Below are 18,084 nucleotides of genomic sequence, written 5' to 3'. Positions count from 1 at the left end.
GAATTGTGGGTAACCAGTGGATGCGAGTGGCGTTCTAAGGGGGGGACGTGTTCCGGCTGATGATGTATTTAGTGGCGCTGGCCGCTGGCGTGTATACCTTGAGTTGCGCGACGTTGTCGTATGTGGTGAAGAAGGGGTCGTGTGTGAGCACGGGCACCGCGAACACCAGCATGTAGTCCGGCAGGATGTGCGGCAGCTGGCTCACCGCCCGCTCCACTGCAAACACACACTACACAGTCAACTACATTGCACATAAGTTTTTGGAAATCTCTCCCTCCTTCACTAGTACTCTCTGTCATTGCCTATGTCTTAGGCTACAGATCTAAAGTAATGTTTTTCCATCTTATTTATCTTGCTTTCCGATTAGCTTCGGTAAGCTAGCTGAGAAAGCAAGATAAATAAGAACTTTGCCGACAAAATACAATGGCAAAACATTTATTTAATAATTTATTTATTTATGTATTCGGGCTCAAACGGTACAATGAAAACTTACATAATAAACAATTACAACTAACATTGACCGTCAAAATTGCCATAGGTTATTAGTTCCCATTATTTAATATAAAACGGGTATAAAAGTAACAAACATACAAAGAAAAAGACTATGACTTGAGAAAAAGACAATGTGCATATAACTCATTCTCAAAAAAAATGGCATAACAAATTACTTATTGCTAATGACAGTTTTATATCTACTTAGAGAAATGCTAAACGATTATGTGAATGATTATTCACTCGGACGTGTGGAGTGGATACTTTGGTTAAGCTCCAAGAAGTTGGGGACGTGCACCCACTGCTGTCTGGGCTGCTGGATTTTTTCCGAGTACACGATCAGGGCCATTTCTCCGATAAAGCACCTTATATAACACAAGCTAGGGTGCCCACTGCCCACGTGCCCAGGCTACCTTTGGTGCCGACGGTGATGTTCCGTATGTACTCCCGGCGGCGCACCACGTCCGCCAGCATGTACTGCCGCACGAGCGCGCGCAGGCGCCGCTCCGGCTCGCGCCCGCCCAGCGCGTACATGCCCATGAAGTCCAGCGGGAGGCACTTGTTGGGGATGCCCTGCACACAAACACCTCCATCAACACACTTACCCTGTGGCGTGCATTGAGGGGATAATACCGACCACACACACACGTGTACACACTCGCGCTCATACAAACTCTGTGTGTCAGTTTGACTTGAACATGAGTTTGTATGGGCGTGTTCACGAAAAAGTAAGTTTCATGTAGGTTCTTCCTAGAGAACCTTAGTAGTCACCACGTAACCACCGATCAGTTGATGTTGCGATATTCAACTTTAAAATAGTATGCCGTTGCCGGGTAATTAATTAAAAACTTGCTCAAAAATTTGTTCACAATGTGTGTCACGCAGAGTTTGGGTTGAATCAGGATTTTCTCTACACAATATGACAAACAAAGTAACAAGTTAAACTGAATTTACCTTTGATAATCCTTTGTGAAGTTTCGCAGCGAAAGCTTCTCTGACTTGTGGCACTTCGTCCTGAAAGTTAAATAAGATTTTTCAACTTCCTGCTTTAGACTAGAGAATGAAAAGAAAGATCAGCAATTAATGAATAATCGGGATAATTCAAGTTGACGATAACAGACTTGGATATAGCACGCATACTGATGAACGGCAGCGGTTTCCTAGGTTGTGAAACCGCTAGATGCAATAGGTGCGTAGCATGCAAAGCTGACAGATGATATTTGTACTCCCACTAAGGTGACCAGTCAGAATGTGGAAACAATCTTATTTATTAGCTTAATTCCTCGAGAATCACATAAGCAATGCAACTTTCCGTGCCTCTCTCTTAGGTAGTATTTAACACGAAACATTCTATTTTTAACACCCGATGCAAGATTGAAAAGATGGGCGTACATAGTAACAACATATCTACGCGGCGGCGGGGCTCCTAGGTTATGCTGGGCCCCATAAGCGGTTGCCTGCATTAACCTCTTCAGGGATTGAGGCATTGGCTGCATCAGGCAGACCTATAAATGCATGCTACACTTACGATCATGAGATGAGAGAGATTGTAGAACTGTTCGGCGGTGAACTGGTCGCCAACGCCTTTCTGTTCGCAGATCTTCAACATGGCGGCGCCAGCGCCCAGTCGCAGCCAGGCCATCTCCGCCTTCGATAACTGGTTTTGCTAAAAGAAAAATACATTTGTTTCAAATCAATCAAATCGACGTCTACCACTGCTGTGTAAACAATTCTTCGTTCAATTTGAGACCGAGCATTATGTTATGGAATTATTTTGAAATCTACTAACATAGTTGTAAGATTTAGGGGCTGTTTCACCATCCATTGATTAGTTAAGTGACGGTTAAATGTGATGCCGTCTCTATTTGTTTTGTTCTAATAGACGGAGACGGCATCACATTTAACCGGCACTTAACACTAATCAGTGGATGGTGAAACAGCCCCTTAATGTTACTAACCATCTATGGACATGTGTTCGAAATAAATGTTTTATTTATTTATTGAACAAGCCAACGTAAGCTTATCTAACTAAACTAAGCTGACACACGGTGTGGCACCTCTACCAGTACATTCGAGGACAAAAATAAATAATTGACACTAAACTGTCAGTTTGAGCCAATTTTAATTAAAGTATATTATATTCACCATGTTATAGGTAGAGCCATTCACGATAACGCGTGCCGTGGTTCATATTATAATGTCATTAATGTCTAATTTTGACAAAATCACGCGTCTCTGTGAATGGCACTAGGTATACAGATGTAGCGAATTATGTTTTACCGTCGTATTTTGTCGGAATAGTTCGTATTAATCATGCTATCTCAACTAGCTTACCGAAGTTTACTGAAGCCGAGTTGAGAAAGCAAGATAAATACGAACTTATCCGACAAAATATGATGGCAAAACATTATTCAATAGATCTGTACCTTACCTACACTACATTTGCTGTCCTAGAATTCTCCTAGATTTTTTTCCTTACTTCTCCACCCATTCCATTGTAAAGGTTGCCTCGAAGAGATTGCTCTCCTCAGACCTCAGAAAGTCTCTGTGTATATACCTGTGTTTTCTGTACTGGTTGCTATGTGTTGGTGTGCAATAAAGAGTTGTATTGTATTGTATTGTGAATATAGAGACGAGTTAATGTTCAGCGGAGGAGTGTTGTTGGCTGATGATAAACAAGTAACCTGTAGCAAGTCCCCCTTGTGCACTATGAAAGCGTTGAGCATCCTGAAAGTCTTCTGCGCGGAGAGCTCGTCCCGCTTGAGGCCGAGCAGCCAGCGCGCCATGCACTTGAGTCCCTCGAGCTTGCAGCGCGTCTCTTCCGGCAGCTCCTCCTCGGAGCACCACTCGTCGTCGGGCGCGTTCGGCCCGCCGCCGCCCTCGCGGACCAACAGCTCTTTCACGATCTGACGAGTTACAGAATAAATCTAACTAAGTTAGTACTTCAAATACCAGGGTATTTAGTAGAAGGTAATTGGATAGAAATTATGAGTGCATTTTGTGCTCGGCTTACAGCATAATTGGTATAGTATAACTTCGTCTAAAAATACCCCAGTGGTCTTAGAAGCAACTGGTTTAAGTAGCAAGTGGTCTAAAAGGCAACTAGTCCTACCTTACCTTTTTTTTCGAAAATTTGAAAAACATAGGTTAGGTTAGTGTTAGTGTTGCGTCAAGGCGCTCAGCCACGCGGAATAGGAGCTCCTCGAAGCGGAGCTCCGTCGACTTTGCGGGGAAGCTCAGCGAATGGAAAAACAGTGCCACTTCGCTCCGCATTACTTTCTAGCTCCGCTCCACTATCTAACTGTACTCCGCTCCGCTCTGCTATCTAGCTCCGCGCCTGCGCAAGTCCGCTCCGCACTGCCCCTCCCTCCGCTCCGCTAGTCAGCCTAATACGCACCTTCCTTGACACTATATTCTTGATGAGCACTTCAGAGTCTCCGCAAGATCTCCGTGAAGATGGCGCCGCGCTGCTCCGCAACTCCGGTTCGCATCGCCCCCTCGTTCCGCTCCGCTAGACAGCCTCATACGCACCTTCCTCGACACTATATTCTTGATGAGCACGGGGAAGGTCTCTGGCAGGTTGTGGGCCACGTGTCCGAGGGTCACGATGGCGGTGCGGTAGTGCTCCGAGTGTGGCGACAGCGTCGCCTTCAGAGTCTCCAGGATCTCCGTGAAGATCGCGTTGCGCTGCTCCGGCACGTTCACGAACAGACATCTGACGGGGGGTCGAAACGATTAGTATAGTGCCACCAGAGTTGAGGTCACACACACAAGAATATGTCATGTAATGACAGCGAGAATTTGACATTTACTCATTCATTTCACTGATTCTATTTTAGGCTGTGTTTCAAATAAGAGATGTGCGGAGATGTGTAGCGAGGAATGTGTATTTCATGAACCAATAGGAACGCTTTATTTACCTCGCCTCGCTCCGCTCAGCTGTTTCCACTCGAGCTATGCTGTGCGAGGATAGGTAAATGAAGCGTTTCTAATTGGTTCATGAAAACACATTAGTCGTACATTTTTGGTGGAATGGAAACGCAGCCTTATACGAAAATAAAGGAACTAACACTGCTGTAAAACGTTAAGATACTTGCCATAAAAAAAAAGTAAAAAAAATACAAAACTAAGAAATTTATACACAATACTTTAGTTTACAAGAATGAGTATGAGCGGACCTTTGAATGTATAAGAAGGGCATATAGTCATGAAATGGCGTAACGTGTTTAAGTTTTTATGGCAAGGCGATTTTAATTAGATATTGTATTAAACTCTATATATGATTGTACATTTACCTGACAGCATTTTTAGCTTGTTTGGGCGTGCCAACTTCAGCGTAGGCCTTACACAGGGTGATCAGTCGCGGGAATAGAGATGGGCACGCTTCGCCTGCAAGAACACAACAAAAATTGTTACCCAGCCGGACTCACAAAACTGAATTTACCTACTTCTAAACTTCGGCGATTATAGTTCCTCTTTAATCTCGTGGGGAGCCGGTCTAGCTGTTAGCTTTGAAGCAAAGTACAGATAGTTCAACTCAGTTGTGCGCGCGGCCCTATGTGTGGGTAAAGCGATAAGAACACGTCTTGCTCGGACGACGACTGCCGCGTCACGTGAAAGTTGTATATTTACAAGCGCACGCACACATAGGGCCGCGCGCACAACTGAGTTGAACTATCTGTAAATGTCAAAGAGTGTTCGAAGACATCTTCGTGCAAACTACACCCCGGGAATAAAAATGTCAGTCCCGAGGAAGGTTGTGACTACTTGTGACTACTCACTGAGCGGCCTGTATTTCCCGAGGAAGGATGTGAGCACTCACTGAGCGGCCTGTATTTCCCGAGGAAGGATGTGAGCACTCACTGAGCGGCCTGTATTTCCCGAGGAAGGATGTGAGCACTCACTGAGCGGCCTGTATTTCCCGAGGAAGGATGTGAGCACTCACTGAGCGGCCTGTATTTCCCGAGGAAGGATGTGAGCACTCACTGAGCGGCCTGTATTTCCCGAGGAAGGATGTGAGCACTCACTGAGCGGCCTGTATTTCCCGAGGAAGGATGTGAGCACTCACTGAGCGGCCTGTATTTCCCGAGGAAGGATGTGAGCACTCACTGAGCGGCCTGTATTTCCCGAGGAAGGATGTGAGCACTCACTGAGCGGCCTGTATTTCCCGAGGAAGGATGTGAGCACTCACTGAGCGGCCTGTATTTCCCGAGGAAGGATGTGAGCACTCACTGAGCGGCCTGTATTTCCCGAGGAAGGATGTGAGCACTCACTGAGCGGCCTGTATTTCCCGAGGAAGGATGTGAGCACTCACTGAGCGGCCTGTATTTCCCGAGGAAGGTGAGCGCGGCGAGGATGTGCGGCGCGACGGACTCGTCGTCGTGTTCCAAGAGCGCGGTGAGCCGCTCCAACACGTCCTCGTGCAGGAAGTGCGCCGGGAACACGAATGACAGCATCACGAGCAGCTTCAGCCCGCGCTCCGCCGCCACCTTCACTGTCGTGCCTGTCAATACGGATTTTCATTTAATAATAATAATAATATAAATGTTCATTCAACATCACAAAATATAAATTACAATATACAGACAGATAACATTAAGTGTGGCAAAATGGGAATGAAACTCAGCTCAATTTATTGAATAAATAACCAAAACACAATTCACCCGTAGTACCCGTCAAAAGACATTACATTAGGCATTTGTCTGTATACCCGTTAGACGTCAGACGTCAAGTCGAGGGGAAAACGGGTTTAAAGCTCTGCCTTTCACTTCGATTGTGAGGAAATTAAATAACAACAGTGGACCCAATTGTTCACTTACTAGGTATCAAAGTAAAATTCAAATTCAAAAAGCACTTATGTCGATTGCTCTATGATATTTATTATTATTTAGCATTAATATCTGCCACAGCGGACCGTGCCAAAATATGTAACACGTCCTACCAGCCTTAGAAATAGAGTGGTATCGGATTATTAACGCATGGTCTGCTGTGATACATATAAATGCAGGCACTGTACGAGTATAGGTATCAGTGTGCGAGGCGGGCGGGCGACATACCGCACTCGTCGGCGATGGCGGGGTCGGTGCCGCGCGCGCAGCCCTCGACGTAGCCCACGAGGATCAGCAGCGCCTCGTGGTCCACCATCACCGAGCTGACGCGCTCCAGCAACATCTTCACCGTGTTGTAGTATAAGTTGGTCATCACCGGCTGCCCCAGCTTCTTCAGCACGTTCGACTGAAGAAATAGTTATTTGTGTCACAAGGGAGCCAAATGGTGTATTTACGGCGAGGGCGTACATTGAATCCAGAATGAAGCGAAGGATTCTACAATAGAATCCTGAGCGTAGCGAGGGATTCTTAAGTAGAATCCATAGCGTAATGAGGGATTCAAGTGTTAACGCCCAAGATGAAAATAATTTTGCTCCCGAGTGGCTCATACAACTTTTCACACCGAGCATTAAGAAACTTGAAAAAATAAATTATAAATATTATTAAAAAACAACCAGCATAGAAAATGGTGTGGCTTTACAATTATCAACTTCAAAAAATGGCATTTGCAATAAAACACTTAGAAAAGCCTTGAACAGAAAAGTTGCACTTTGCTCCCTCTCGTCAGGGAGGAAAAGTTACTTTTCTGAAGGAGAGGTGTGAAAAGGTTTATTTTATTCATTCGTGCTTTCTGTGGCAGGCAGGCTAGGTTGGCGCTTGTATCGTGAGGTTTGACAGAAACGAACAGTTTGAGGAACTTTGACATTTGTGAGATGTTTGGGATTGGTTTATAACCAAATGAGCCAATCGCAAGCATGACTGCACGTGAAACGGACCTTACGGTACTAACGTCATCTAGCGACATTACACTAGTCAGAAAACCATATTAATTTATTTTAAAGCTGCTAAAATATTTATTTTACAATTGAAAATAAAGCTAGACTTCTGGGTAAAAATTAAATAGATGTAACTTGGAATCACACTTGGACAAAACTTACCGTAGTACGAACGCACACCTCGCAGCTGACATTAGGGTTCAATATCATCTCCATCCCCTGCAACAACTCCGGTGCCTGCTTCATGTGCTGCGAAAACTTATTCAAGAACTCTTGCGCCTTCACCGACTCAGGTAGGAACTTGGAACTGATGTGCAACACTTTAGCGATCAATTCCTTCTGCACAGCCGGCGTTGGGGGCTTCCTGTGTAACTCTACCCATTCGGCAACAGTACGACGGACAGCCAACTGGTGTTTCTGCAGCTCTATAAACGCTTTCGTAGCGTTCGCGTCCACGTTAGTCATTAAATAGTAGAGCTTCTTCATCCGAACTTGCGGCGGCAAAGTGTACGGCACCAGTGAAGTGTTCAACAGTCTCTCGACCAACAATCTGTCCTCTAAAGCAGTCATGTAATATCCGTGGAGTATTTTATCTTTGATCCATTGCACGGCTTTCTCAGTGGCCGGCGGCACGCTTTGTTCGGTCAAGAATTTCCTGTATATCATGGCTAGACCGGACATAGCTTCCTTGCGTATCTTGAACTTCTTATCAAGAGTCCTTTCCCTTACGAAGTGTAGTAAGTCTTCTGATTCAGCAACAGCTGGGAAGTCCCTTTGAGCGGTCGCTATGATCGCCATGACGACCTCGTAGCGAACTTGCTCGTGAGCATCATGCTGCCTCATTTTGAGGGTTTCTGTGATGTCCTTCCTCAAATCTGGATGGTGTACGAGGAAATGCATGCAGTATTGCACGCATTTGATGCGTATTGGGACGGCGATGTCGTTGAATCGTCCGAGGAACGCGCGCCAGAGAGCTGGGTACTGTTTGGCAAGCCCTGAGCCTGGTTCGGAGAACATCCTGGCTAGTAGTGCGACCGCGCTAAGTCTCTCCTGAAACTGCGCTGACTTGAGCTTGCACTCTAGCTGGGGGAGCACTGCGATGAGGATAGTGGGGCAGCATTGGTTCAGTTCATAGATAAGCTCGTATACTTTGGAGAAGATTAAGAGACTCTTTTCTTCCTTGCCGAGGATAAGGACGTGGTTGAAGAACTGTAAAAGATGATGAAATTAATTATTGGATATGCTAGAATGGAATTTACAAAACCAAGAATAATTCTTTCAAAACAATTTAAAATAGGATAAATTATAGTTATAATCAAAACTAACTAAAAACTGCCAAATGTCAGTTACAAGAAATGCCAGGACTTTTAGGGTTATGTCAGGACATTTAATTTTTCCTTATGGCAGGCAACCCTATGTGGGGAAGACCTCTGTCCTACAGTGGACGTCCTACGGCTGATATAATGATCAGAATCGCCTGTTCAGAATCTGAACTCTTACCGCCTGTATGTAGGGCTCGAGCGTCTCGCTAGTCTTGACGATGAGCTCCTTGGCGAGCGTGTAGGCGTGCTTACGCTCGCGCTTGTGCGGCTCCACCAGGTTGGTCAGGATGACGTTGAGTAGCTCGTTGGAGACCACGTCCGACTCCGTGATCAGAGGACACAGCACGTCCAGCATGAAAGATTTCACCTTTGAGGAGTGCTCCGTGCTGTTGAGAGACATGATTTATGTATAATACTATTCAATGGAAAAAATCAATCGTGTAAACAAATGTGGCTACTGACATTGACACTTGACTGACGACTGGCTGACTGATTGACTGACGTTAGCTCTAGTGATGTGAATGCTCTTTAACATACTTCAATCAGCAGTAAATAATTATTTTGAATTTATTCATATTTAATTATTTAAGTATTTATTATTTGTATGTTTACAGCTATGATAAAATAGTAGCGAAATGAAAATACAAGTTTATTTATACCGCCTTATTTTTTTTTAATAAATAACTTCTGTCCAATGGGGCAAAGAGTCAGAATGGCGGGTGTAAGGTGACCCGGGGCTATTGTAGCTGGGGGGATATTGTATCTGAACCGTCTGATGGCGTCCTTACGACGCCATTTTCTTCTCGGCCATTTTACGTTGTGTTCGTCAGAAGACTATCTTCACACAACACACATAAACATGGCGAGCATGGCGTCGTATGGACGCCATTAGACGGCTCAGATACAATATCCCCCCAGCTACAATAGCCCCGGGTTACCATTATAAATATAAAAATAAGCTATACAAAAAACGGCTAGACGGACTTTGATGAAATTTGGTATGTAGATAGCTGAACATGTGGAATAACACAAAGGGCTACTTTTTATCCCGTTATTCCCACGAAAAGAGTCATGAAATTTGGCATGCTTGTTTTTAATAATGTCAATATTACGAATAAGTTAATAGGTATGCTTATGAATACGCTCTACAACCTGAACCAATAGAATTCCTCAATTTGCAGAGCCAGCCATAATTATCGGTAGGTAAGGTTGGTTCAGTCAAATAATTAATTTTGTAGGTACAGCACTAAATTTCCAGAGACTAGACCGACCATAGACCAACTTCGGTGAGGAAAAAAATATCATGTCAATTTGACAAATATAACGGATTTTCGTCTTCCAATTAATTATATAAAATAAACATATTTACACGATTATTTAATGATAAAGTGATTGTTAAAAACAGTGGTGAGTTCATTGAGATGTGAATATGATCGGGATTGGCGTTCAAATGTAAGTAACTACGGAGTAATCGTGAAAAATTGCTTTGTTTACATGATTGATTTTTTCCATTGAATAGTACCGTACTTGTGTGATATGCTCGTTAGTCCCCTATCATATAAATAAAAAATCGGTCAAGTGCGAGTCGAAGGGTACCAACGTACCCGTCAAGACGAATCAAACGAGTCCAAACAACAACATAGCGCTGCTTTAATTACGTAGAGAGTGACACAATCCAGAATAAAAAGGGTGTTAAATTAACTTTGATTGAATATAAACATATTTTAAAATTAAAATACAAACGGAGAAACCAGAAAAATAAGACCAGCACTGGGAATCGAACCCAGGTCATCGGCATTCCGTGCCGTGTGCTATACCGCTACACCACTGCTGGACAAAAATTTGGAATTGAAATAAATAAAATAAAAAAAACAAAAAAACAAAAAAACAATCTTAATATTTTCAAATCTTGGGTTGTGTTACTATCAAATAATTAAAGCAGCGATAGGGTCACTCGCGTTGCCCCTAGCAACTGTCGGCTTTCACCTTGGCCGCCTAGCAACGCCTAACAACTCCTAGCAACCAAAAAAACGCTGAAAAACACAAGGTTCTTGTATGACTTTATTTTATTTTTAGTGTTTGTTATCGTAGTAGCCATAGTAATACATGATCTATCTATGCGAATTTCAAGTATCTAGTTATTACGGCTCAAGCCTCAAGCCCTGTGACAGACGAAGGGACAGACAGACAGACAACAAAGTCTTAGTGATAGGGTCCCGTTGGCACCCAAAATTTTACTGAAAGAAGACTTTATTTTGGTTTTAAAACAATTTAAACTTCAACCGCCATAAGCCTCCTGTCGCATAATATTGAACGGTTTTTATCGCACGAAACAGTGCTTGGGTGCGGTACAATTTTAATTTATTAAAATTAAAGGGACTGATGACGGCTGGTACGCTCGTAGAACTACCTATGAAAGTAACACAACTTACTTGACAATCTTAAACATGAGCGAGAACAGAGCACAGAATATCTCCTGGCAATCCTCCAGCTCGAAGCACATGTTAAACGACTTGACATAAGCCAGGTTCTCCAGGAGGTAGAAGTAACGTTTGAAAGCCGGGTCCTTGGGGTCCCGGAGACCCTGTAACTGGTTTATCAGGAACAGGAATATTGTTTTCACCTGGGGAAGAAAAAAATAAATGTAAACTCATCATTATCATCATGATAGTCATTCGAAAAGTGGTTAAAGTAGGACTCCTCAAAGAACGTCACGATAACCGGTCACTCCCGCGACCTTCGGGAAGCTTTATTGTTCCACCACACTTGGAATGACAATTGTATTCACCTCTTGTTTCTGTCACACAGCATAAGACGAGGGTAGAAAGTGATCGCGAACGTCAACGCGTTAGAAAATATAGAGTCTGCTCTTTATAATATACTTCGCGCGTAGACGAGTAACACATCGGCGATAGCAAGTTATGAGCAGCCGACGTCGCGCCACGGGTGAGCAAGAGCGAAATAGTTCCCTAGGTGGACAGAAGGGAGACGCAGCACTATGCCACTACTTCGACTCACCTGTTCCTGGTCTTTATAAGGCGCCTCGGGCGCGTAGACGCGTAGTACATCGGCGATGCAGCAAGCAATGAGCAGCTGGACATCGCGCGATGGGTGAGCGAGAAAGAAATCGTCGGCCAAGTGGAGTGCGAGAGGGATGTACTGCTGGTACATGCCCTCATCTTGTCCCAGCCCTTGTAGCGTGTGGGCTAATGCCTGAACAGGAAAAAAATAGTAAATTGGAAATTCAGTGATAAAACAATAGGCTAGATCCTTATAATTAGTCGGTCAGTTAGCTTTTCGAAAAATATCGCTAGGCCAGGCTGTGGAATCGGTTGCCGATCACCGTCCGACAATCTTCCTCCGTATACTCGTTCAGGGGTCACATTGAAGAAGATGTGGCTCACACTATAGTTCCTTAATTATTTAGTAACTAATTTATACTTGTGTTATTTATGTATTGTATGTAAATGTGTGTATTATGTACTGTGTGTGTTTTAACTAAGGAGTGACGTCATGGGCGGGCTCCCTCTCCCGAACTTTGACGCGCTTCATCTTTGTTTGATTGACAAAAGAAAAAATACGTGACCAATATTTTTTTTATAATCTTACTGATACTGACTGACGGACTTCTCAATTCAAACGCGTCCGTCATAACTAATGTATTGACGAATTGATGCACTTACAGACTCATATAGCTAAAGCTAGAAACACACTGACGGCGGAGGCGGAGCGGTGCGGCGCACGGCTACTACGAAACCCGAAACTCGAAGTTCATGTCGTGCGGTCCCTCTGACACTTATACTGTTTAATACGAGAGCGAGACGGTATGACACGAACTTTGAATTTCGAGTTTCGTAGTAGCCCTGCCGGTTGTAATATTCGAGCTAACATGAAAGAGGGCACACAGAATACCGCGCGGGAAATAAGCATGGCGCGGTGTTTTGTGAGGCCTCTTTCACCTTAGCTCGAATATTACATCGGTACGCCCGGCACCGCTCCGCGTCCGCCATTAGTGTGCTTATAGCTTAAGTGATGTTTAAAAGTTCGCATGATATATATATTGCCATCACCATTGCATTGTATTGTTAGATTTCTGCAGGACCGGCAACGCGCGAATTATTAAACATCCAGATGTGGCGGTAATCGCTTGCCGTGAACGTATTTTCGGAGACCAAATGTGAGACTTATTTAGACATTCTAAAGCCGCTCAAGCTTGTCAAGTAGCTTCTCAAAGAGGTCGAGATAGGCTGTCACCGTAGTCAAGGAGAGCGAGGAGAGTTTGTGCCAATGTAATCTTGGTATGGAGAGAATGAAATCGTCTTTACCCGTGGACTAACCAGTGGGGCGGAGGCCTCCGAGTCCCGGGGCGGCCTCCAAATGTCCTCAAGTTCTCTTAATCAAGTCCTGAGACCTTAACATGGTTAAAAATATGCTTTGTACATCAACTTCTAATACTGAGTGGCTCATTCGACTTTGTGGTCCCGCGCACCGAACGAGCGTAGCCCGCCACTGGTCCTTACTTAGTAAACCAATTTGATTTCCATGCCACTTCCGTACCTTGCCATAGTAATAGTACATTACTGCAGAGGCTGGGAAAGAAAAGCTTACAGGCCGAGTATGTATAGAGTATGGATAGGTATACGAGGCTGGCATATTCTTTCACGCCGAAGCTTGTATAGTGCTTTTCTCAAAAATGCACTAAAATAAATAAAAACTCCTAGAAATCAATGTTTTATTCGTAAGACAACTAAAATTGTACCAGACTCAAATTATAACTGGCATCTATATAAGTGTTTATTTCATTCTAACATGATTTAAAACGTTAAAATCATCATCATCCCAGCCTATATATATACGTCCCACTGCTGGGCACAGGCCTCCTCTCAAAACAAGAGGGTTAAAATAATCCCAATAAAATCAAATTGCTATAAAAAAACATGTACATATAATGGCCTTTATCGTGGATATTTGACGTTTTGCATTGAAACAAAAGACTGTTGTCTTGCAGGCCTAGGCCTGCAACAGTATATTTTGAAGCCTGTTTTAAGGAACACAACATAAATATTACATAGCATGTTTGAGAAAATAAAATTGGTTTGTCTATCTATAGCAATGCTTGTTGGATGACGTTAAATGTCACAATGACAAGGTTCTGTGGTGGCCTAGGAATCAAATTGGTTGACTATATTTAATGAATGAACCCTATCCCCTGATAATGATAATACAATACTACAGGATGTGCATATCAGAATATCTATAAACAACACGACCAAAGTTGATCATGCGTTAAGACGTCGTCATGATGACATGAGCAACGCATTCATTGTGATCTCCTTTCGATATCTATTACTAATCAATATCCACAATCGTGTGAAATCATCGATCGATAGTATAGGTCGTTATCTTTGTTGACCATTGAATAATTCACTATCGATTGTCTTAAAATTTGTGAACAATCAAATCCTTCATTTGCACATTAGCTAGATAGATACACATTTATTTTACAATAGAACTATGCAATTTTTTGGGATAAAAACTATCCTATGTCCTTCCCTGGGACTTAATCTGTATACCGAATTTCATCCAAATCGGTTCAGCGGTTTAGACGTGATGAGGTAACAAACAAACAGACTTTCTAACTCCTACATTTATAATATTAGTGGGATATAGTAGAGCGACGCGCCCCTGCTTCGCGCAGGTGTAGTTTTTACAAAATGAAGCAGAAAAATGTGAAGTGCCTTTAGAGACCTTTTTTGAAAATTGTACCCGTGCGAATCCGGGGCGGATCGCTAGCAGTAATAAGCTGTTTACATTTTATTCAGAGCAGGCCCACTATCCGAGTGGTTTGACCTATGGCCTCTCAAGCAGAGGATCGTGGGCTCAAACCCCGGCACGCACCTCGAGTTTTTCGAAATTCATGTGCGGAATTACATTTGAAATTTACCACGAGCTTTACGGTGAAGGAAAACATCGTGAGGAAACCTGCACATACCTACGAAGCAATTCAATGATGTGTGTGAAGTTCCCAATCCGCACTGGGCCCGCGTGCGTGGGAACTACTGCCCAAGCCCTCATCTGAGAGGAGGCCTGTGCCCAGCAGTGGGACGTATATAGGCTGGGACGACAACGTAGTAGTTTATTTCAAGTTCAAATGGGTAAGAATCACGACGACAGTCGAAACACGAGGATTGTCAGATAGCACAATGTTACACGTAACTTTTAACATGCAGTGAAAATAAATCTTCAGTAGAAGAAAGGTGACAAATGATTCATTATGTTATTAACGACAGAATGTGGGTCGCCGTGCTATAAATAGAACGTGTTAATCTCATACTGAGCATTCTTTAATCCCTCTCACGTGGATAAATATAACATTTTACAAGCTTTTTTTCAACTTGCAATGTTTGTATGTTGCGACCAATTTTTGCAAGTCTAATTTTACCTCCTTGTAATAATTACATTGACTTGAAATTTGGTACGGACGGCTTGGAAGACAAAGAAAAACAAACAATACAGTCAGGCTCTGTTTAGCCGAGCTAGTCTGCGTCTCCACCAGAGATGTGCGAGGATGCTTGGCGAGGAACGTATTTGTCGTGAACGAATAGAAACGTTTCACTTACCTGTGCCCTTAGTGTAAGTTTTCGGTTACAAAATACGTCTCGATCGCGTTCGCGTTAAAATCTCAATTTATATGGAAACACGAACAGCGCCTCTAGCGGAACGTTTGAGATTTTCGTGGTTCCCTACAAATTGAGATTTTAACGCGAACGCGATCGAGACGTATTTTGTAATCGATAACTTCTTACACTAAGGGTACAGTGCCCTTAGTGTAAGTTTTCGGTTCAATTTTAACGAGAATTCCGCCTCTAGCGGAACGTTTGAGATTTTCGTGGTTCCCTACAAATTGAGATTTTAACGCGAACGCGACGTATTTTGTAACCGAAAACTTACATTAAGGGCACTGTCCTCGCTCCGCCGTGCTGTTTCTACCAGGGATCTTACGGAGCTCCGATTTCGTTTCCGTTAAGTCGGAACTTCGGTTTGGTATTACACATCCGTTTCGGTTCCGGTTCCGTTACTTTTGAAACGGAAGTTATATCGGATGTCAATGCTTAGCGCGACGGCGGGACATGAGCGGCGTACATCAAAAACAAACAGCTGGAAGACTTTTCTGAAACTCGCGATCACAATCTAATGACAGTTTTTGTATGTACCCACTTACTTGCTCGTTTGCCATCCAGTCAAATAAAAATAAATAAATAAATAAATATCGTTTGGTTGTGATGTCAGTGTTTACTAGACCTACCCTTAACATCTCGACCACCTATCACTTAGGCTCCGAGTCTGGTTCCGATTCCGTTTCTGGTTCCGATAAATTAAATTGAAAACATCTGGTTCCGCTTTCGGTTCCGATAAAACCACATCCGTTACATCCCTGGTTTCTACTAGATGTGCAGAGCGAGGAAGAAGCGATTCTATTGGTTCATGACATAAGTAAACATTCCTCGCACATCTCTGGTGGAAACGCAACCTTAATCCGTGAGGCCGCGAACGAAACGCCAGCGGGCAGCGGGGCGGGTAGCGGCGCGGCGAGCGTTTTCTGTTTATTGCAAGTGCTGCCAGGTAAGCAAGCGCTCAAGTATTACGTAACGCAATTAACTGGTGCGAAGGGGGGAGGGGGGTTGTAAAACGTTACGATGCGTTACAAGGGCGGGAGGGGGGAACAACGCGTTACGTCACAGTTTCTTTTATAAAAGTTCATACTTGTCCTCAAAAGTGGGAGATTTGCATTATCAGGTGTTGTTGTTGGCCTATAAATGCTCTGATGCAGACTTGCCAGCGCAACAGTGCCAAAAAGTACCAACTAAATTTGGAAAACGGCTAAAGAAAATCTAAGACTTAAAAAATGGTTATTTGGATGTTACGTGACGTTTAGGAGGGTATAGAAAAACGTTACGGCGGGTTACATTTCACAAATCTTCAATAAATGCGTCACGTTGTACTTGAATGTCCCCAAACCACTGTGCGGAGAGCGTTAAGGCCGCGCAATGAAAAGAGAATACGCTCGCCGCTCCGCTGCCCGCTGCCGTCTAGTGCGCTGCCTAAGTCAGTTCAAACCTTGTTCAAACCGATCGACGCGATGCGGCAATTCACTGGGAAAAATCAGTCAAATTAGTTCTCGTTGAATGAAGTATAGTCTGAAATAAACTTCTCTGCCTCCTAATGACTCACCCTGCCCACGCTAACTGGTTAATAATTTATTCCATAACATCTTATTACTATCTATTTCGAAAAATCAGTCTTTGCTCCTTGCCTATGTCATGGGAACCTCTATGCAAAAGTTTTTAAGAAATTTGGTCTGGAGACAGTTTGAGACTCCGGACAGCACAGCTTTTATCCTGGAGTATTACATAATTCCCGCAGGAATATACGGGGCAAAAGTATTGGGGTAAAATCTCCAGGCAGATGTTATGTCTGGGGACCAAAGACCGAAGGAAGAGTCGGAAGTTGAGAAGCTTCGATGGCGTGATGCAGGATATTTGTGTTCCTATTTGCTCACTAGATGGCGCTAGGGGTCGCTACACTAGAAAACAAACCTTTAGTCTCCGGACCAGCTCGTCAGGTCCAAGGTCATCGGTGATTGGTCGGCAGCCTTGCGGGTACACTATTTCCGCCATACTGCCAATCTGGGGACAGAGAAGAATTCATGGAACCCTTTGACCGCCACGGTCGGTAAAACACGACAGCTGGAAAAAGTGCCATAGTGGCCATGTCGGCATTTCGTGGCGCATATGGAACGATTTTCAGTTTTTTTTTTGTCGGGTGTGGCCGACCGTGGCGGTTAAAATGAGGCAACGGAATGGACGGCAGCGGACAGCGGGGCAGGCAACGGGTCCGGCGAGAGTGTTCTCTATCTCTAATGAACTGAATTACTTTGCTCACCCGCGAGCCCGCGACCTTATGATAGCTACGTTTATGCAACAAATGTGTGTTCATGCAGTTGTGTGTGGTCTAACATCTGGTAGCGTGGTGAACGGTTGTGTTGCTCTGAAGATGAGCTCTGGTTGAGCTCGAAACGCGTCAATGTAGTGTGGCAGTGGTGATAGATGGGTTTGTGTGTGTTCTTGCATAATGGTAACTATCATAAGGTCGCGGGTTAGCAAAGTAATTGTTTCAGTTCATTAATATGGACCTCCGCAAAGTAACGCCCGATTCAATAAATTATTACAGAGAAAACGCTCGTTGCGCCGCTACTCACCCCGCTGCTCGCTGGCGTCCAGTTCGTGGCCTAAAGAGCTTGAGTTTCAAAATTAATTTGTGGTGAACAAAGCCTTATGATTGGGTACGGAGTCCTAGGTCTGCTTAGTGCTATGCTAACACATATAGCGTTAGGATTATCATCTTCCACAAATCGTCATCATCTTACAAGGTGATTCAGGCGACTTG

General features: G+C 43.8%; 1 protein-coding gene across 2 annotated transcripts in view; it reads right to left on the bottom strand.

Moving 5' to 3' along the window:
- The window catches only part of pds5 (cohesin associated factor B pds5), a 31,968-nt gene that overhangs the window by 8,951 nt on the left and 4,933 nt on the right, over positions 1–18,084 (bottom strand). For both annotated transcript variants that reach the window (XM_074106256.1, XM_074106257.1), the window contains exons 2-15: positions 17,235–17,324; positions 11,656–11,850; positions 11,070–11,260; positions 8,816–9,023; positions 7,478–8,524; positions 6,549–6,726; positions 5,807–5,995; positions 4,788–4,881; positions 4,024–4,207; positions 3,177–3,398; positions 2,021–2,158; positions 1,447–1,506; positions 906–1,065; positions 98–216 (exon numbers count right to left, since the gene is read on the bottom strand). In XM_074106256.1, coding sequence (XP_073962357.1) covers positions 98–216; positions 906–1,065; positions 1,447–1,506; positions 2,021–2,158; positions 3,177–3,398; positions 4,024–4,207; positions 4,788–4,881; positions 5,807–5,995; positions 6,549–6,726; positions 7,478–8,524; positions 8,816–9,023; positions 11,070–11,260; positions 11,656–11,850; positions 17,235–17,315 — 3,066 coding nt within the window. In that variant the 5' untranslated portion in view covers positions 17,316–17,324. The remainder of the gene's footprint in view (positions 1–97; positions 217–905; positions 1,066–1,446; positions 1,507–2,020; positions 2,159–3,176; positions 3,399–4,023; positions 4,208–4,787; positions 4,882–5,806; positions 5,996–6,548; positions 6,727–7,477; positions 8,525–8,815; positions 9,024–11,069; positions 11,261–11,655; positions 11,851–17,234; positions 17,325–18,084) is intronic.

Source organism: Choristoneura fumiferana, chromosome 24 (genome assembly GCF_025370935.1).
Source record: "Choristoneura fumiferana chromosome 24, NRCan_CFum_1, whole genome shotgun sequence".
NCBI lineage: Eukaryota > Metazoa > Arthropoda > Insecta > Lepidoptera > Tortricidae > Choristoneura > Choristoneura fumiferana.
Note: the sequence above shows the minus strand (reverse complement) of the source record. Positions and strands in the feature narration are given on the sequence as shown.